General features: G+C 44.7%; 1 protein-coding gene across 1 annotated transcript; it reads left to right on the top strand.

Annotated features, from left to right (window-relative positions):
• Positions 1-837: 837 nt before the first annotated feature.
• On the top strand, positions 838-19,145 carry EIF2B5 (eukaryotic translation initiation factor 2B subunit epsilon). Its single transcript, XM_009282402.1, has 15 exons — positions 838-956; positions 1,684-1,869; positions 1,966-2,143; positions 3,223-3,303; positions 4,058-4,135; positions 4,216-4,528; positions 5,158-5,303; positions 5,611-5,749; positions 6,388-6,489; positions 7,129-7,236; positions 8,123-8,213; positions 8,970-9,093; positions 14,492-14,617; positions 16,147-16,257; positions 17,351-19,145. Exons 1-15 carry the CDS (start codon positions 844-846, stop codon positions 17,414-17,416), a joined length of 1,962 nt encoding a protein of 653 aa, XP_009280677.1. The 5' UTR covers positions 838-843; the 3' UTR covers positions 17,417-19,145.
• The last annotated feature ends 2,047 nt before the right edge of the window (positions 19,146-21,192 follow it).

The raw sequence follows: 21,192 nt of genomic DNA on the forward strand, positions 1-21,192 counted from the left end.
GCTGCTTGCTTTTCATCTGTCGCTGATGCAGGAGCGGCAGCGGGTTTGGCAGGCTTATTTCTGATAGAGGAAAGAAGCAAAATCTTTGTCCTTGCCAGCAGTAATGGCTAAAAGAATATGGCCAGAGAAATGGATGGGGAAAGCACTTTAATTATCCGGATCAGAAGGTTGTATGTTAAAGGAAAGAGCGCTTCTGGAGAATTTAGGTCTGAACAATTATCTTACCTTGTTTGCTGATTAAGCGTTTGTGGTGGTCATAATTACACACGCGAGCTCAGGCCTGACACAAAACATCACCAAAAATGAATTAAAGAATAGTATGAGATCACTCAGTTGTGAATCAGTAACTTGGTTTAAAAGTGTGGCTTGAATCTCAAGAGAATGCTCACTTTACTTTAGATTGGTTTGGTTTTTTTTTTCCTCCCCTTCTTTAATTCTGGACACTCATATTCCTGTGGCTTCATCATTCATGTCTGTCAGGTTTTTCTTGTAGCAGTTAAAGCCTGAGTCAGGGAATCGGCACTCTGGGATTTTTTTTTTTTTTAAGTCTCTCTCACTTATTTGAGTCATCTTGAAGAGTTTTTTGTGTGATAATTTCACTTCTTTCATGCTTTCTTCTATGAAGTGAGGATCTGCCCCTATAGAAGATCAAAAACTAGCTCTTACTGTTTAGATCAACTTTGGAAATTCTTGATAAAAGGAGGTAGAGCAGTTATTTGTGTTATCTTTCTGGCGCCACTGATGATACGTCCTCAAGCTGGAAGGGACTGTTGCTGATGTTGAGGTACAGAGTGTTTGTTCAGCTATCTGTGTGTCTTTTTTTATTTTTAGGCTCTTTTACCTATGGCAAATGTGGCCATGATTGACTATACCTTAGAGTTCCTAACAGCAACTGGAGTGGAAGAAACCTTTGTTTTCTGCTGTTGGAAGTCAGCTGAGATAAAAGAGCATTTACAGTAAGAATCTCTTCTTCTTTTTAGCGTTATCATGGAAAGGATTCTTCTATCCTCCAGCAAGCCTCAAAGGTCTCACTGATCCTTCTGATGAAAACCACGTGCTAGAGACTCACTTTCAAGAGAAGTCTTCTAACACATCTCAAAAAAAGACCATTCCTCCTGTGAAGGAGTGTGGTTGTACAGTGTATTAAAAGGGTTGAGCGTTTTCGGACTGCATTTGTATTGGCATTTAACTTTTCTTGTCTAAAAGCAGGGGTTTCCTGGGTAGCCGTGTAAATTAGAGTACCATCCTTTGCATTATGCCCTGTCTTGGTATGTCGTGCAGCATCTGGAAACAGCTCGCTCAGACAGCACCTTTGCCTCTGCATGCTGCAGGTTTGCAAGCTAAAGAGAAGCATGCAGTCTTTTCCCTGCCTTGAGGTACTGCTTTCCGAGGAAAAAAAGTTTGGGTTGTGTGTAGCTTTTCCTTCTCCTTTGTCAAAACTTGGCTCAAGGTGGAGTCGGGTTTCCTAAGTTTCCATAAGCTACGGTCTCAAAGTCTAACCCTCTTCAGTTCATCTGCTGTGTGCAAATGAGCGTACCTAAGCCTATTGATAGTGGGCTCGTTGTAATAGGATTCTCCTTGCGTTCCCTGACAGATGTGGCGTGCACTGGGGCACTGTGTCCTACTGTGTTCTCTATAGGAATATCCTCTTTATGCCTTCCTGACATACTTTTCTCCTTCCAGAAAATCCAAGTGGTGCCGCCACACCTCTCCGAACATGGTGCGCTTTGTGACTTCTGACCTGTATCGCTCCCTTGGTGACGTGCTGCGAGACGTTGATGCCAAGTCCCTTGTTCGTTCCGACTTCATTCTCGTCACTGGAGATGTGGTGTCCAATTTCAATATATCCAAAGCCCTGGAAGAGCACAAGTAGGTGTTGAAAGAGTGTACGCTTGCCTGGTGTGCTGAGACGCTGGGCTGTAACTCTCTGAAGAGTGATTTTAAAGTTCTGCCCTTCTTTTTCAGGTTGCGTCGTAAGATGGAAAAGAATGTTTCTGTGATGACAATGATATTCAAGGAGTCCTCACCTGGCCACCATGCCAGGTGCAAAGAGGATGACATTGTTATTGCTATGGACAGTGCCACAAACCGTGTCCTTCACTACCAGAGAACCCAGGGGCTGAAACGCTTCCGCTTTCCTATGGTGCGTCTGGAACCTGACGGGTGGAAAAGGGCTGCAGTAGTGAAGCAGCCCACCCCAAGGAGGAGGTCCTCCTTGACTGAGGGCTGGGGAACTGTGCTTGCTGCTTCTTTTGGAGGAGCAGATGATAGGAAGTAACTCTGGGTAAACTGGCTTTTTTTCCTTTAACCTTTATTTGAGGCTTGGTGAAATTGTGCTGGGACACACATGTTTGGGACTCATTTCAGAGTTTGAAGATGGGGCAGACATATTTCTCACAATTCAGTTTTTGCATTTGTTTGATTCCTTTTCTCCATGTGAAACAGGGGAGGTGGATGATTTGTGCTGTCTCAGGGGTTCCCAAATTGGGATGCATATTCCACTGTTGTACACAAACCATTTTGAAGTGGCACTGAGCCTGGCACGGGAGGTGGAATAACAGCAGGTGCAAGGAGTAGTACCTCTTATTACCTCTGCCTGTACTGTTCACCTAATAAGGTAGTAAATGCTCTGTAAATGTCTGTGGAGGCACTTTCTCCAGTGAGATAGAAGGACCTTTTTCTTTTTTTAACTCAGAACTAAGCCTGTGATTATATGACATTTTCATCCCCACATCAGTAGATTATTTTTTACCCTCAAATGAAAGCACAAATCACAGTAGGAAGCCAAAAAGGAAAAACCAAAACAAACAAAAACCAACAACATCAAAAAATCAACCCACAGCTGTAAAAATCCACTAGGGGGTACGGAAGCTATGAATGTTGCATTTTGATTTATTAATGTTCTTTGTACATTTGTAGCTCCCAACGACTAAGGTAAGGAGCCTCCTGGAGGAAAAGTGATTGTTTGAAGTACAAGCTGTTTCTTGGAGAGCTGCACTGTGTAAGGACGAGGGCAGTCTCTGCTGACTGACATGCAGCTCTGTGTGTGACCAGGCTGTGCCTGCTAAGCTTGTGTCTCAGTGCAGATTGTAGATTTCTCTGATCTTCAGAACTTCAGCTAGTTTAATAGTTCAGTCAATACTGCCCCTGGCTTATTAGAAGGCTTTTGGGGTTCGGTACTGCGTGAGGCATTCAAATCATCTGAATTTTTTCCTCTTTCAGAATCTGTTCCAGAACTCTATTGAGAACGTTGAAGTGCGTCATGACTTGCTGGATTGTCATATCAGCATCTGCTCTCCACAGGTGAGCTCTGCCCTTCTGAGGGTCCAAAATTCAATGTGCATTGCTCCCTTTGTCCTGCTGGTGTGCAGGGGATGCATGTGGCCTGAGCATACTAGGTTTGGAAACCAGAGCTCCCAGTTGTGCTCAGTGACTTGAGCCGAGAGCCTGAGCAATCACGTGGCGCTGCTCTGCGGACTGTATGGGTGCTCAGTCTGTATCTGGCATCCACTGCTTGAGCCCAGGCAGAACTAGACAGTGGATGCATCGGTAGACTGGCTGATTTGGCACAGGATGAAACTATTCTGGAAAATAAGTGATTTCACTTTGAGTGTAGTAACATCTGTGGAGCAGAGGTGATGGCTATGCTATGGAAAAGTGTCAGTACTTGCAAGCTGGTACCATGTTAGGGTAACATTCAGGGTTATTCCAGCCTAGGCTTGCTGGCATCTCTTCCACATCTGATAAAGCTGGTCTACAGCCTTCCTTTGGGAGTGAAACTACAAAGTGAGGCTGGGCAGATTGCTTGAAAATGCTAAAGCAATGTTTTGCCCCTTCTGAAAACCAGAATCTGTTCATAGTCTCCGTTAGGAGGAGGAGATGGGAAGGTCAACACTCCTAGCAGAAGGAATCAAAGCTTTATTCAAGGCAAGAGCATCGCTTTCCTATGCTGCATTACTCGGCACTCTGAGAACAACTGAACAGCCATTAATTTTCTGGCTTCCCTGGCAACATTTTCTGCTGACTATATTATTTCCTTATATTTTATTCCTGGCAGGTGGCTGAGCTGTTCACAGACAATTTTGACTACCAGACACGGGATGACTTTGTGCGTGGTCTGTTGGTGAATGAGGAGGTAGGGAGAGGGTTGTTACAAGGGAGATCCTATTACCTTGCATTAGAGAATCTTCTGACACGCTCCTGCCTGTCTCCCAGGTCCTGGGGAACCAGATCCATATGCATGTAACAACAGAAGAGTACGGTGCCCATATATGCAACCTGCTAATGTACGAAGCTGTGTGCTCTGACATCATCCGGCGCTGGGTTTACCCTTTGACTCCAGAGATGAACTTCACCGATGACAAGAATCAGAGTTACAGCCATTCTAAACACAACATTTACCGAGGGGTGGATGTTAGCCTCGGCCACGGCAGCGTGCTGGAAGAGAATGTACTCATTGGGCAGGGAACGGTCATCGGCAGCAACTGCTCCATAACAAACAGCGTTATTGGGCAGAACTGTAGGATAGGTGAGTATAAGAATGGGGGACATGCAGGCCTTGCCTGGCAAGGGCACAGGTTGTTGGGATTTAGTTTTTAGAGTGCATTTGGCTCCGAGAGAGGATGATGGGTGGGTACTGATTGACTTCTAATGGGAAGAAAGGAGAAAAGCTTGGTTTTCCAGCAGAGGAAATAGATTAAAGTTTTCAGGGTACCATAATGATGCTGAAAGGTGGAAGGCACTTCATCCAAATAAGTTGTTTCCGCAGTAGAGAATGCATGACCTTTACTGATCTAGAGTTATCACCCACCAACATCCTGCAAATGAGGGACATCTGTCCCTGTTTTTTTGTGAGCTGCCTGGTACTCCTTCTTCCTACTCTTGGCTGGAATTTTTTTGTGATTTGGCTGTATCTGTGCAAAACCAAGACGTTAGTTGTTACTGTCAACTTGTTAAGTCTGTAGAGAACAAACTTGTCTTTTAGCTTTGGGTAAGAAGTGGCCGTAGGCCTCTAAGGCCAATTTTTACCTTTCATCTAACATCCATCATGCATCAAGGGCATTGGGATTCAGTAAGATGCTTTCTAGCGGACTCAGCAGTGTGGGAAAGCAGCAAACTGCCTTGCTCAACATATTTGTGCTTGGTGATGTATAACAGGTGATAAAGTCATTTTGGACGGAGCTTTTCTCTGGGACAGAGTACACATAGCAGATAACGTGGAGATCTGCCATTCTGTTATCTGCGATGAAGCTGAAGTGAAGGAGAAAGTAAAGCTAAAGCCCCACTGTGTCCTGTCTTCTCAGGTGAGCTGTATATGTGTCTGTTCTGCTTTCTGCCTTTCTTGGCAGGTTACTAGACTTACACTAGACCATACCAGAATACAGGGCTGCTCCAAGCCTTTTTGCAGAGGTGGGGCGTATGCTACTGCTCCCACCTTTTTCTTCCTTTTGTTTGGCTAGGGTAGTATGGTATGTGGTCTAGCACTGCTGATGTCTTCAGTTATACTTGTTAGTATAAAGCTTGTCTGGAGCAGCTGTTGTCCCTGCTGGTGGAGGTACAAGGGGGCAATCAGGGTATTTCTTCATTAAGATATGTTGCACATATTTGCAGGTAGTCGTAGGTCCTGGCATCACTCTTTCTGAGGGCACAGTGATCTCTCTGCACCCACCAGATGAGGAGGAAGAGGAGGATGACCAGTTCAGTGATGATTCTGGCGTGAACAAAGAGGAAAGCAAAGTGAAACTGAAAGGTATGAAAGTCCCTGGCTCTGTGCACTCAGGCTATGCAGAGGGCTTTGCCTTCCATGATCTTTTGGGGGCTTTCCCCTCCCCCCATTCTGGACTCTGCAGTGCCAGGCTGGAGCTTAGTGCTGCATTCAGCTTGGAATGTGTGTGTTTTCAGTAGGGCAAGCAAGGACATTCGGCTCAAGTTGGACAGTGAGGTGTACCTCAGTACCCCAGTATTAAAGTCTTTGGAGACTCAGCCATTTTCCATTTTTCTTAGAGTAGGAGCCTTGTAGGAGACAATAAGCTGAAGTTGGAAGAAATGTTCAGTTCAAGGTGGGTTGCAAGACCTATGTTCTCGTACCTGGACTGTGTCCAAGGACTTTGTCCTTGTGAAATACTGTTTCTACCAGTCTGGGATTGTTGAGGGATCTAAACATGGTCAGCTGAATGTTGCTGCAGCTGAATGGGAGGAGTAAGTCAGTCACTTGTCAAGGCAAGTGAGAAGATAAAAGCTGAAATCCATATGCATCTGCAGGAATCCCAGCTCCCACTCGATGAAGGATATTTAGGGGCAGTAATACGCAAGTTATACCAGTCTATTTCGGGTTTGCCTGTAAGCAGATCCAGTACATCTACCTCCTAATCGATGTTTCTTTTTCAGGTTACAATAAAGAGGATGTAGGCTTAGAGGGCAGAGGCTATCTCTGGAAAGCAGATGACAAGAATGAAGAGGATGAAGAAGAGCAGAGACAAAGCCTATGGGGTGAGGAAAAGTTTAGTGTAGTCACCCGGGGATGGACAGACAGACCTGTGTCGGGGAAACTGGCTGAGTGGGACACTGATAATTGTGTCTAGAGTAAAACCTGGGCTTTGTGAGGCAGACTGGCTCCAGATAAGATATGTGTATTGGCGAGAGGTGAAGGCAGGTGGTGGACCAGATTCTCTGTCTTCCTGTGCTCTGTGGAAGATGTTTGTTACATCTTTGACTTACGCTAACACACACAGCTGTCTGTGCTGCGAATGGCGCACTATGGGATACCAGGCCCTCCCTTAGAGGGAATATGCTTTGGCTATTCCGGGTACTGCTGGCTCCCTTCCTGCTAGTGACAGTGTCTGCTGACATTGCTCCCTCATGAGTCAGCAGTCTGCGCAAAATGCATTTGCTTCTGTCCCCGTCCTTCATTGTCTGCCTGCAGACTCTTAAAAAGTCCCATTATCCTAGTGCCAGCTGTAGCATTCCCTCTGCAGCAAATCTAATCATCTGGACCTGTAAGTAGAAGCTTCCTTGCAAGGACAGATAGTTGCTAACTTCGTTGGGAAGTCCCTGGGACACCTGATTCCTCATGCATATGACAGCTGCAGCTTTTGAGTGTTGAATGCTGCATCTTCTCTTCTTCATCAGGCCCAGCTATGCATTCAGAGGAAGAGAGCGAGTCAGACAGCGACATGAGCATGGGCTCTGAGGAGCCAGACAGTCGGGCAGCATCCCCTCAGCTAGATGACATCAAAGGTGAGAGAGAGGCTGTTAAGAAGTATGGTGAGTCTGCAGATGATGCAGTGAGTGAGATTTGTGCTGCTTTCTCTAGGTATATTGGAAAATTTGTGGATGTCTAATAAGTTTGTTTCCTGACCTCACTTCCTGTATTTTCTACAGAGTTCTTTAATATCCCTTGTATTGCTGTTGTGTTAACCCAAGGCAGCCAAGGATAAGAAGCTAGACAAAGATCCTTCCATCTTTCTCACTCCTCATCACCGGGCCTTCATGAAAGTGACCTCCCTGAGTTGTCTGTTTAAATGGCAGTGCCATTGCCATTGTGTGAAGGTCCAGCAGAGTTTCCCTATGTGGACAGCTTACTGCTGTAACCATGCTGGAGAATTAAATGTCCTTGTAGGAGCTGCCTCTTTTGGCAGATGTTTTGGTTTTCTCTTTTGTTGTGTTAAGCTTACCTGGATTTGAAAGGTGTTCAAGCTAAATTGAAAAAAAAAAAAAAAAGCCTTTTTCACATTAAAATGTCTCCCCAAAGGAAATTAAACCAATAAATTTTAGGTTTGAATTCAAATCTTTGGTTAGGGGAAGATGAGGTTTGTCTGAATAGGAAAAGCTAGATTGTGAAAGTATGATAGAAACTGCTCTAAAAGGTTGCAGAGGTAAATAGCTTTGTACTGGTTTGCGTGGATAGATCAATGATATCTAGTAGGTCGTCTCCTTTATTTGAATTATATTCCACTATTTATAGGTATAGTTGATGTGGGTTTGTGCCAGCTTATGGAGAACAGACAGACATCTGTGTCAGAATGCTTCCTGTGTTAAGGGCATAGTTTCTTCCGTAATGAACAGTTTGAAGAATCCGTGCTTTTACCTCTCATGTCTAACTACCTGTCCTTTCTTTCATTAGTTTTCCAGAATGAGGTTCTGGGTACGTTACAGAGGGGCGAAGAAGAAAACATTTCCTGTGACAACCTGGTCCTGGAAATCAACTCCCTCAAGTGAGTGTTCCCTTAGGGATGCTGTCCCTTATGCTGAACAGTTGGGTTTGACAGCAGATTTAGAAAGAAGAGGAGAAACCATGTGGATACCCATGTTTGATTGTTAAACATTAATTTTATCAGTATAGAGCATGAGAAATGCAGATTAGAGATCATGACTGAATGATGACAGGAGTTGATGGAGAGCGCCAGCTGCATCTATAGCATCCTCAGTGGTTAGGCTTTTCCTGCCCCAGTTCTGTAACAAGAGATTGAATTGCTATTAAGTAACTGTGGACTGAAGAGAGCAAGCCAGTTCTTGGCGCAGACTGCCTGTAAGTTCATGCAGGGGCTGCTGCTCTCTGCATTCCGGCATTCAACCAGCTGCCTGCAGCTGGGGCTGTGCTGTGGTGTGGTTTGTCCACTCTGTTTTACAGCAGCAAGTCTAGAACACATAACACAGTGCCTTTTACCTAGTATTTCTCAAATACAAACCTGTTTCCCTTCTTTTGTGCAACAATATGCCTACAGCACTCTAGTAAATGTGAGGGTGCTGTTCCATTGTGATAGCAGATTTTCAGGACTTGTGGCCTTATGCAGGGCCTGATGCAATGCAAGGTGGTTTTATTGCCTGAATATTTGGAAAACCAAACAAACAAATAAAAAACAAGTCTGGAAGATGAAAATCAAATTTTCTGCTGTATCTCTGTGAAAAGCCACAGCCTGCAGAGATCAGATAGTGTGAAATGTTGGGGTTTTTTGCCTTTTTCCTCACAGGTATGCATATAACATTGGCCTGAAGGAGATGATGCAGGTGCTCAGTAAAGTGATCCTGGAGTTCCCACTGCAGCAGCTGGATGCAAACCTGGACTCCCAGAACTATTTCTCAGCGTTACTTCCCGTGAGTCCTGCTCCATTTGCCTCTTCTTTGGGCTTGTCTACTAGTGTGTAAGAGTCTGTCTGGATGCCCCAGGTAGTTCCTGGCTGAGAAGTCTTTGGTTAAGCCTGAAGCCACCTCCTTGAGTTCATGAGCCTCTCTGTCTTCTATAGAAGAAAAAGTGAACTGAAACTATTATACCTGCTTGACAGAACTCAGCTGAGACTGTAGGTGTGGGGAGCTCTACTTCACTACCTATGGTTGTTTCTGTTTCCCGTGTGTGATAGTAGAAGTGCATCACTTGTAGAAGAGAAAAGAGAGGACTGTTAGAGATGTCTTTACAGGCTTGCATTCCAGGAACCCGGTTCCAATCCATCATAAGCCCTGTCCCTGGGGCACCAGGGAGCGGTTCTCTCCCAGTGGGATCCTTTCCAAGGTCTTACTTGTCTGCATGCTGTAACTGGTGCCAATTTTTTTCCAGCCAAATGCAAAGGCACAATATTGTTGTCTTTGAGCGAAGATACAGAGTTCTGTTATGTCTCTAAAGAGACGGGTTGTATAATTGGGTGAGAGCAATTTCTATTTCCTGACTTAAGGGAGACAAAATAGGGTAGGATCTGCTTTAAAAAGCAGGCAGTCTTATCTTAATGGTTTTGTTGATCCAAGCTGAAACCATTGTAGTATTTTTGTCTCTTTGCTATAGCCCATTTATGTATTTGAGTTTGCAAACTCCACAGGTTACGAAGGCGCTCTTTCAGAATGAATGGGTCTGACATATGTTTGGGAAGGACTAGTTTAATTGTTTTAGGAGATGGAGCTAAAGAGGAACACCAGACACCCTCATAATCCTTTCTCTGAGGAAGTATGTGCTTTCAATTGATGGGGAGGGGTGGAAAACTAATTCTTCTTTATGTAGGTGTAAGTGTGGCACTTAATTAATCTCCTGGACGTGTGGAGATGCCTTCTGTAGGAAATGTCCATGTGAACTGATCTGTTCATCAGATGGCTTAGTGAGATTTTGCTGTTCACTCTGTTTAAATTCTGCTTGCTTTTGTTCATTTTTCCAGACTGTTTTCTTGAATAGCATGTCCTGTCCTGGAAAAAGAGAATTGAAGGAGGAGGACTGAAGAGAACATTAGAGCAGGTGTTAGACTCTAAGTGGAAAGCAGTACATCTAGACAACAGGTTATGTGGAGTTGGTAGCTGTGTAGGATGGTTTGTTTTTTTTCCAGCTAGGATATGGCATCTCTTCCTGTCTCCCAGATTGGGCTCCTAATCTAGCATGAGTAGGACAGGAGAACTTCACTGCAGCACCCAGTCAGAAGAGGTTCTAGTCTGAGATAAAGGAGATATAAATGCATAATGTTTTGCGTAATTGCCCCAAACCCCTTAGAAGCTAAAGACAATGGAAGTACATGAAGGGCTTACCTTTGGGTAACTTTGTCCATATATATTTCATCATAGGAAAGCTGATGCTCGTGTTTAACAGCAGAGACAGCAAATCAACTCACCTTTAGTGAGAAGCGATAATAATCTAAATGTAACATTCAGGGTGGCCATGCCCCATGTCGTGGACAAGTGGAATTTCTCTAGACAGGGAATTGTGTGCCATGTGCATTTATGAAACACAAATTATCCTTAGATTTATCAAAGAGAGCCAAGTGTCAAACCAGTTGACCATCATGGCAGCCAGTTTCTCCAGATGATCCTTTGTAAAGAACAACCAGGACGTTTCTTAGAGAATCCTTCTCTGGGACAGTTTTGTGCCTCGGTGTCTTTACTGTGTGCAGAATTGTTGCGCTGGCTTTCTGTGCTGAAATCAGCAGGAAGGCAGTATCCTGGTGAGGTACACTGTTAATGTTCAATTGCACGCATGATGTTAAGTCACCGTTACAATAACCCAATATTCAAAGGCTTATTAAACAGACATCGATGGTCTTCCTGGGCAGCAGCTTTGTGTGTATTTACCAGCAGTGCTCTGAAGAGAGGAGACCAGTTCTTCGGGCGGAACATGCATGTTTGTACAGCATCTGAAGCAGTGGCTTTTCTGCAACTTGTGGTTCCCTAGCTAGTAAAAAGTACACTCCATTAATTTACTAATACTTACTTACACCCTGAGAATCCCAAGCACTAGCTCGGTATAGGTTAGTACATAACGAAAGCATGTAGCTGCAGTGTGTAGCTATGCAGCTAAAACTGCCTCAGTCAATAGCGGTATTAGGCTGAGATCTGCTTATGATGGTTTACATACGGCAAAGTGTTATTTTGTATGAGATGGGGATACTTGCATTCTGAGAGTGGTGAATATCAGAAGCCCACTGAACTTTACACAACTGTTTTATGTTTCTCGCTCTCTTTGTAGCTCGACTCTGACTAAGAGATGCTGAAGGAAGATGGGTTGCTTGTGTAAGAGTGATGGTAGAGCAGTCCCAGACAGCTCAGGAGGGGAAATTGTGGAAATGCCATAGTTATGATGTATGGTTTGACTTGAAACCACAGTATGTGCTCTGAAGTGCTGGCCCCTGAGCATGAAGCTCTTAAGTGTTGCAGCAATTTTAGGAAACAAGCATCCGGTAAAGGATATGCCCGTGGGTATTTTTCAGATGGAACATGGAGGTTTGAGAAAGAGTTATGCAGATCAACGTATGTCAGGCATCTTGTTCGGCTCTTGAACAAGTTGTAAAGCAGAGATGGTACAGAAAACCAGACCTTTCCTAGAACTGTAGACATGATTTGAGCAAACGTGGCTGAAGCTGCTGATAAACTGAAGGCTGTGCTTCTGTTGTCACTGAAGCAGCATCAAACAAGGTTATGTAGGTGAGGATGTCTAAAGGGAGCCGGGGGAGGCAATATAGCAGTTCAGTTTGCTGAGCTGGCCAGTGTCTGCACTGGCGCCTGGCAGCTAGTATGTGTGATGCACCTCTTCAGGTTTCTGTCAGGGAGCCTTACTCTTTTGTCATGTCATGCAAGCAAACACAATATGGGATCGCTTATTCAGGGACCAAAAGGATCTCTGCTTTCACTGAAGCAATTTATGGTGATCAGCACAGATGCTGTTATGGTGTAAGAGGTCGGAAGTATAGCTTTGTCCCTTGTGCCTTCATGATGGTGTTCTGTGCTGGAGGTAGGGGTAAAATAGGCCTGGTGTCAAGACTGTCCTTCTGACAAAAGAAAAGTGGATCACAAACCTCTTTGAAGTTGAAGTTGATACAGCATCACTGACCAGATCTGATGAAAAAGGAATCGACCTGTCAGAGGAATTTGATTGCTTTCTCCAGACTGTAGATTGTTTTGAGGAGTTACCCGGGTAGAGTCAAAGCCTGGAAAGTTATGATATTGTCTATAGGGCTCTTTGTCAGGTACCTTTTCACATTTTTCAGTCTTTTATTCAATCTAAAATAATTGCAAGCTTCTAATTCCCCATTTCAGATTTTCATGAAACTCCCAAAACAGCCTCTCTGGTCATACAGGCTTACAGGCATGTTTTTGCTTAGGGGCTCTGTGGGGCTGAGCCCTACTTTCACCATTAGCACCAGTTACAGTACGGTGCACGTTCTCGACCTGAGATGGTACATTTTTTCTTCTTTCCCTTTCCCAGCAATAGGCATACTGGATTGAGTCCTGGGGTTGTGAGTGTTTATAGCTCTGCTTTCTTTATAAATAACTTGCTTTCAGAAACTCAACAGCTTCTGGTTAGAATTGTGCCCGCTTATGATTTAAAGGCATTAACAGAAAGGTATTACAAAATATTTCTTAGCCCGGAAGGAACTTGCTAGTAGCTTTACTACATTTGAGGTGAAGAATTCCAAAGGATAATAAAAATGCAGGAGATGGTTGTAGAGGAGGGAAGAGTGTTTAGGATTAAGCATTTTGCTAAAGGCTAAAATACTTTCTGGAAATATGCCATGCAACCCTCAGTTTTTTGTTGTGATACCATGATGATTAGGATCATTCTGTGCTGTTACTGTTGTTCCTTGAGCCAGTCGATGTACTACTATACAGATCAGTTTGTTTGTACTAATCCCCTTCTTTGTTTCTGCTTGAGCCATGCAAATTCCAGCATGGTTGCATAGCAAGTATGTCTGAAGAGGTGATGGAGTATAGTACTATGGAGTAGTTGAGCGCTATTTCCTAGTACAGGCTACCTTTGGTAGTCCATGCTGGCCTGGGTTCTTGCTCCGCTATGTGTCCTGGAGCTCTCCCTCTGGCAGGGCTACTGCCTGTTAACAACTGTCCCGGACAGAATAATGCTGATTAACCCTGAATGGTGACTCAGAGCTTCCTCATCACACCCCAAGCCCCTGTGAATTACCTATTTCCCTTCAAAACAGACCAGATGCGTTCTCTAAGGAGACGCTGTTGAAGGCACAGCAAAACAGTATATCTGTACGGGCATGCCAGGGATGTAGTTGCAGGAATGCCTGCTGTTGAATTAATCCATTTAAAAAGATGTGGAACTCTGATTTAAATTTCCTACAATGTTTTTGTAGGATGGTCTGGTCATGATATGGCCAATGAGGAATTTTTGTATCTTACCCTAGTTCTGATACCTTTTAAAATTGTTATGGACAGGGGTCTAAGTATCTTTATTACCTCCTATCCCAGATTCAGGTCAGTCTGTGCTTTTTTACAGAGCTTTCCCTGCTGCTTGCTTTCCACATATGTACAACAAGTGAAAGAGCTGTGGGGGACTCGGACAGAAATACTCTTTGAAGAGGCAGCACCAAAATCATTAAACTAAAGACTTCATAAAAAAATAAACCTTGGAGGAGAGAACTGAGATCAGCTAATAGTGTAACAACTTCTTGCCCTTCATCCTTCCCACCTATTCCCTGCAGCAGGCTCCAGGATCCAGACAAGCCTGTAGGCACACAGCAAATATGTGACTTGCACTTAGGGGCTGCTCCACTGCGTTCCTGTTTTGGGGGTGGCTATTTTGCACTGTCCACTTCTACTCAGCTGGTAATTATCCCAGCACTATCTTTTTCTCTTTTTTCTTATTTGCTCTGCTGCTTTGAAGGAAAGTTCCACTGAAATGTCAGCTGCTCTGGGGGGGGAAGGTTTGAGTAGCATGTATGCACCTCTCCTTATCGGTCTGCTGTGAAGTGATTTTCTTTGAGTACCAGACTCCATTAAACACGTTTATTGTGATAATCTAGTATTCCATCCAGAGAGGCAAAACCAAGAAAGCTAACGGATATCCTCAAAGCTGCTTAGTAAAACCAGGTTCTGTCTGCACATGTGAGACTTAATAGCATCTGTTTCATGGACAGAGTGGGGCAAATACATTAAGTGGTCAGCTGAATGGTTTCTTAAAATGCTTCCCTGGGTCAGTTTCTTAGTGCAACACAGCTGAGAAACAGGGCTGAGTGCACACATCCATCTCATAGCTCAGGAACTCTTCTGTGTTTTTCCCCTGCAGCTGTTGAAGAACTGGACCCCGTTGTTTAAGAACTACATAAAACGGGCGTCAGATCACTTGAATGCCTTATTTGCCATTGAGGAATTCTTCCTGGAACATGACAGTCTCTGCACGTCAATAGCTAAAGTGAGTATCCGCTCCCAACTCTGAGGACCTGTTTTTGCTAGATTCATGGTGAAGTGCATCCTATTTGCATCATTGCCTTGTCTGCATTAGAGGAGAGAATTTTGGGGCCTCAGTGGAGAGGGCGTATAGAAAATCCGTCTGTAACAATTGCTTTTAAAAAAAAAAAAAATCTATGCCTGCCTGTGCCTCTGAGGGAGCACAGCTGAGGGTGAGTATTAATTACCAGCATGCAGCCTGAAGGGAGCTATTATTTTGCAGCTTCTAACCTAGATGCCCTTGTTGTGTGATGCTGGAAGAGGCGAGGCCAGAGGCTTGCTTTAGGAAGAGCTTTATTTCATTTGCCTCTCCATGGTCCCTGGGATTTAATTGCCAAATGGTTTACCCTATTTTAGAGTGCAAAACAAGTAAAGCTGGGAATAAGGGTGGGATTTCTTATTCAGGCTGAGCTAGTTACGAAACTGAGAATAAAGGGGAGCTGACTTGTGGCTTATTACCTATCTCCCCACTTCTGAGAGTTTTCAGTATATTTCTCCTCACCCTCCTTCACAAATATTTTGTCCCTGCGTTCTCTCTGCCCTATCACACTGAGAGCATTTGACTTGGATCGCGAGTCTTTCCTTTAGCGGTGTCTCAGGAAGCCCCTGTCTCTCTTGGAAGAGCTCTCCTAGAGCCTGCTTAACTCTTGGTTCCTCAAGAAAGAATAATCCTAACTTCTGCTATCAGTGCTTCTGGCTAATGGCAAACCACTTAGGACTGGAGCCAAAAGACTTCAGTTTGGTGAGCCAAAATGTCCTTGAATTACAGCAATTGTTTGGCATGTGTCCATTGTTCTAGGGGCCTGGGTTTCCCTGGAGGCTGGGAATTGAAGTGACACTTTATATTTGGAGTTGGCAGCCAGCTTTGTCAGTGCTGTGCCGCAAGGAGACCGACCGCAAAGTGCCTGCTCTGCTTGAGCACAAAGGCACCCTGAGAAAGCATGATTGCATCTTACCCTTGCTGCACTGGGCAGGAGTTTGAGCTGATGAATGACCAATTGCTTTGACGCCTGCCATAAGGCACTTTCAAGAGAGAACTGGCAGGAGGAGGGAGCCCGGGGCAGAGTTGGGTAGATTCATGCTCTTCTCTGCACATGTCACTGTTGTGTGTAAGTGGGCCTGCATAAGAGTTGCTTGTTAGATCTGCTTTAGGGATGGGTTTTGGGATGCTTTGCTTTAAAAAGAGAACTTGAACTTGCATCCTTTGTGGCCCTTTGTTGCCCACAGCTCTCAGTCATACCCTGCATCCACAGAGCTGAAGCTGATGGGGCTTGAACTTTGACTCATTATGTGTCATAGCATCTAACTGTCAGGAACATAAGGCTTGGTAGGAGAAGCTCAGTTATTTTTAACAATAAAAGCAAAATGAAGCAGACTGAGTGCCTTCTGTTGAAGATGGAGCTGGGAGACACAGATTATGTGCAAACTTTGTGCTTGGACATGAGCTAGCCCCAAAAGAGTTTATAGAGAGCCCTCTTTTTCTAATCGACGCAGGTGTTGATGACATTTTACCAGCTGGAAATTCTGGAAGAAGATGTAATTCTCAATTGGTTCTCTTTGCGGGACACGTCTGACAAGGGAAAGCAGCTTCGTAAAAATCAGCGGGTAAGTCCCAAAGGTGTTTAAAGGAGGGGCGGGGGGAGAGAGAGAGACAACAGCTGCTAAAAGAAACTTTGAGTGGAGTTCGGTGCTACTGTCGCCTTCTGTGGAGCAGCTGCCATTACACGGTAGGCCAGTAACGCACCAGTGCATTGAACACGAAGCAACACAACTTTGTTCTCCAGAACAGACATTTCTGCGCGTTCTGCCATAATCATCCTGTTTGGATGAGGAATGGAGGTAGTAGGAGAGGGAGATTGTTTTTAGTGGGCTCTCTGTAGCACGAGGCCAGCACTTTCTGGAGTAGCAGCACAGCTTCTCTAAGCCAACACCCATTTGAAATGGGCTTTAGGCCAATGCCCTGTGCGCTGGCCCCATGCAATTCCTTTGAAGCTTTCATTCCTGGCTCACCAGTCCCTTCGCATATATTTCTAAGCGTTTGCTGTACTGAGTGGTTTCATTTGGCTTGTGTTGCAAGGAGCATAAAAACTTCCACCCTCCATCAGGCAGAACTTTGTGCTGCAGTTTGGCTGAGCCCCGTTCCAGTCCTCCTCCCTGGATCTGGAAGAGGAGCAGGGGAAAAAAGCCATCTCTGAAGAACTCCAACTTTGTTTAAAACCTTTGCAAAGTCAGCTCTTAGTATAGGTCAGCAGTGCTTTCAGCTGCTTATTCGAGCCCAGTTAAAAGGTAAAATGAGCTGCCTTCTTTATAGCAATTTCTCAGGGAGTAGGTTTTTCCCAGCAGTTTTCCTAACATGTCTCAGCTAAGGTGCAGCTGTCATCTCTTCTCCCTCAAGCTCTGAAAAACTCTTGAACTTCTGTCTTTTTGCTGAGTGTTGTGGGGATTGTCTAACTGGAGGAATCTCCCTCAGGAGTCTAATCAGTCTGGGTTTGTCCATGGCATCCCAGTTGGTTTTCGTCTAAACTTTTGTCTCTCTCTCTCCCTCCCTCAATCTGCCTCTGTTTCCATGTCTCCTAGAAATACTCTTTCTCTTTCTTGTGCATGATAGTGGTGCTCACTGACACGGTGTAGTTGTTGAGCATTCCCAGCGTCTGTTTGGTGTCACTTGTTACCCAATTACATTTCATTCTCCCTGCAGCTCCAGAAGTTTATCCAGTGGCTGGAGGAGGCAGAGGAAGAGTCGTCTGACGGCGACCAAGACTGACATGGTGGCTCGGCATGAGAAGGGGCACTCTCACTGCCTTTCTGGGCCGAGTGGGCAGGGCAAGATCAATGCCAGTGCATGGTGTGTAGATGTGGGGCCTGACATCGAAGTGACTGACAATCCCATCATTAATTAAGTTGTGTGTTCCCAACCTTGCCACTTCCCTCCCTCCCTCGCTTGCCCAGTGGCACCTTACGTTGGATGGTTGTAGCCCAGTGTAAAAAACCATAAGGGAAAAACAGGAGGTGGTGATACCTAGAATCCCTCTGGAGCCTGGATATGATATACTATACTATAAGCTATCTTTTGGGAGGTCCTTGTTACTAATACAAAGGGAGGAACTAGATGCAAATTCATACAACGCCCTTATAAATCTAACCATCGGGGTTGTGGAAGAGTGGTCATACAGCTAAGTTATTTGGAGTCATTGTTGCTTGTGGAGCTAAGAGAACTCCTGCTGAAGAGACACTGGCAAGGTTGGTGCGTAGGAGCACGTGGATTACGATCTGGAGTGCAGGACTGGGATTCGGGAGTTCCTGTGCCTGGAGAAGATGCAGTTGTCTGAGGATGCCCAAGGCATTTTGCAGCCTAGAAGGCACTTCTGTGATCTTTCCAAAAGGGAAAATCTCTTGCCATCTGCCGTGCTAGGATCTAACACAAGGTTGCACAGTAGAGTTGGTAAAACCATGTGTTTCCCCCTTCTGTAGAACGGGGGATAATACGTGTTCAGTTCCCCCTGCGGGGGTTGGCTAATAGTGGATGTGCACTAGCCAGTGAAATGCTGTATGGATCACCGCATCTTAGATGTGATCTGTCTTCTGTGCGTCCCCAGCTTAGCAGACATGTCTTAGAAAAGTGTCTGTTTCTTTATTTTTTTATGAAGAGGGAGCAGAGGTGCCTGGCTTCTCCTGCTGCACCAACTACACCTGAGTTTTGCTCTGGGGGCACTGGCCGCACCAGCTGCTTTAAGGAGGATGCAAGTTCCTAAGTTTTGCTCCAGTGTGAAAAGGAGCAAATGGTATTTCCTTCAACAGCACATGCTTTGTGTTTCCACATGATTTCAGTTATAAAAGCTTGCTTACTTCATGTCCTTTTATTTATTTGAAAACTTCCCTTCCCTCAGACAGCAGGAAAAGTGCTGCAAACCCACTGTAAAGTTCAGCAGCCGCAGAGCAACTCGGCATGCAGCAGGGAGCCAGTGTGCCTCTGGCACTTTGTTGCCAGCACGGACAATGTGTGGCAGCAATAAGGCCTTTAAGAACAGCTTTCCTGGAAGTGTCACTGTGCTGTGTTCTTCCCTGCTCTCAAAGAACAGAGCAAAAAAGGCACGGTGAGAATCGGCTTGTGTTCATAGGTGGGTTATTTGTTGGATGTGCTGACCTTGCCTCTGCCCCTTCAGGAGGAGCATGGAATAAATCCTTTGCGGGGGGGAAATGCACTGGAGCTGCCCACTCGGGATATTTACTTGGCCGTTCCGTGGTGCCACAATTGTCAGTGAGGGGACAGCGTTGGATGCCGGAGACCAGGGATACTGCCTCTTAAAAACTGATGTTGAGGCAGGGCGATCTTGTGCACTCACACTATCAGTTGCCAGGATTGTGCATAAATGTGCTTGTTTTCTGACATTGCAAACTCAGTCTTGTAAATGTTGGGGAAATAGTTGGTATCTGAATTTTCTGTATCTGCCAATATTTAATTCAGGGAGCAAATAAAAACTATCCTGGTGTTACCAGCTTGTTTGCTTTGTTTGACTTTGAACTGTATGCCTCCAATTGTGGCACGTGCCTGAGGAGGGTGTAACGGGTAAGCTCAGTAACTCATCGCTACTTTTTCTTCAAGAGATTTTAAGCACATAAGAGGCAGGTAAGAAATCAGCACACCATTGAATTGGTATAAATGTTCAGTGATAACTCATGACTTCACTATTTACAAGTAGAGAACAGTTTACTAAAACTTCTGAACTTAGAATCCTGAAATGGGTGAGGCTTGGTTTTGTGCAGGATTATGTTGCAAAGATGAACCTTAAATCCTATGAAACCTGTTATCCTTTGCCATGAAGAGAGTTAGTGGGAATGTTGGCTGTTAGGTACTGCATCCGTGCCCTCCTGATGTTGAGGACTAAGAACTGGCGGAGAGGGGGAAGGACAGCTACAGAGCTCTTAAGTAAAACCATTTACAAACCAGCTGCAAGACTTGGTAATTTTAAAATCTCCTTGGACATCTTTCCTTTTACAATGTAAAGATGGCTTTAAAAATAGGTTTAACTTGTAGTTCTGTAAATGGCTCGGTTTTGCCAGAGGCTCTTGATTCTTTGTGCCAAGTAACAATTCCACTTTTGTTTTTTCCACATTCCTTCCTCCTTTGCTCCATAGTAGCCAACTTCTTCATGGTGTGAGCTGCCTTCTTACGCAGGGGTTAAGATCCAAGGGGAGAACATTGCTCTATGGCCAAATATCCTTATCCTTCAGGCCTCGGTGGTGTGTGTGGTGGGGTGGTTTTACAGGTGCCAAGAACAGAGTAGCAAAAAGGAGACAAAGTAGGACACTTGATATTATCCGAGGTGGAGTTCTGGCATGGTGCAGCATCCTTATGGGCAGGTAAGTGTATACTTTTTAAAGGAGCATTAATCACGTTGCTTAAGTATAGGGTGGGCTTGATGGTTTCTATTGCTTTCAGTCAAGATTTATATTTTGTTGGAAGACCAGAAATGCCTTTGAGAGCAACCTTGATTGCGCAATCGTCGCTATCCATCTTTTTGAGCAATGTAAGCAGTATTTTTCTTTTTTCTAAGGCCACAGTAGTCAACTTGTCTGACTTCCCATCTGACATGGATGGATGGATGGATGAACGTCACCTGGTGTTCCTGTATCTTCAGTTAGCGATAGTGCACCTTTTAGAAAAAGGTAGTATTTTTGTGTTGTTCAAAGGTGTAAGCGATGGAACTCAAGTACATCCACCTCTGCTTTGGGCTGTTCCGAGATGCACTAAAATGCCTGGGGCCTGTTTACTCTGTAAGGAGAAGCAACGCTATCAATGCTGCAATTTTTAAATGTAGACATAAGCCAACGGGCTGTTCAGAAACTCTTCCTTGTGGACCTAGAGTGCTCAGCACAATCCCCGACTGCTAATTTCTTTGGCTCTGTGTTCTTAACCTCCATTCGTTAAGAGTGAGTCATACTTCACAAGACCTCTGTGAGCAGTTAAATCAATCTATCGATTGAGTCTATTCAATCACTTGGCCTGTTTTAAAAGAAAAGGCAGCTGTAACAATGAGATTTCATCTCCTACCACCCTGGGGGTGTGTGGCACCCCTCCTCTGGGCTGCATGCGCTCCCTTGGGAGCTCAGCACTTCAGAAAATTGCCCCTTTTGTAACAAAGGTGTCTAACGCGTACGATACAGACTCCAAGGTGCATCCGCAGCTGTGCTGGGAGGTGGGCAAGAGAGTGGCCCTGTCAGGGGAAGACTATAACTCTTTCACATGGGCCCAGCTTTTGGGGCAGGGAGGTGTTGCAAAAGGACTTTAAGATTAGCTCTGTCAGGGTTGACACAGTAAGAAGCAGCTTAAACTAAACTTTTCCATTCCTGACCTGGATTCTTCTTTCCAGGTATGCTGGCTTTTACCACAGAGCTCTGAGCATGAGGAAGTGACAATCTTCCAAGAGCTGATGTGGAAACATGGGAGAGCCTCACGTCTCTTACAACTTCTGCTTACCTGAGGTCTTCCCTTGATTTTTTTTTTTTTTTTTTTTTTTTTATTTTATTTTCTATTTTTTT

This window comes from Aptenodytes forsteri, unplaced genomic scaffold (assembly GCF_000699145.1).
Source record: "Aptenodytes forsteri isolate BGI_AS27 unplaced genomic scaffold, ASM69914v1 Scaffold404, whole genome shotgun sequence".
NCBI classification, from domain to species: domain Eukaryota; kingdom Metazoa; phylum Chordata; class Aves; order Sphenisciformes; family Spheniscidae; genus Aptenodytes; species Aptenodytes forsteri.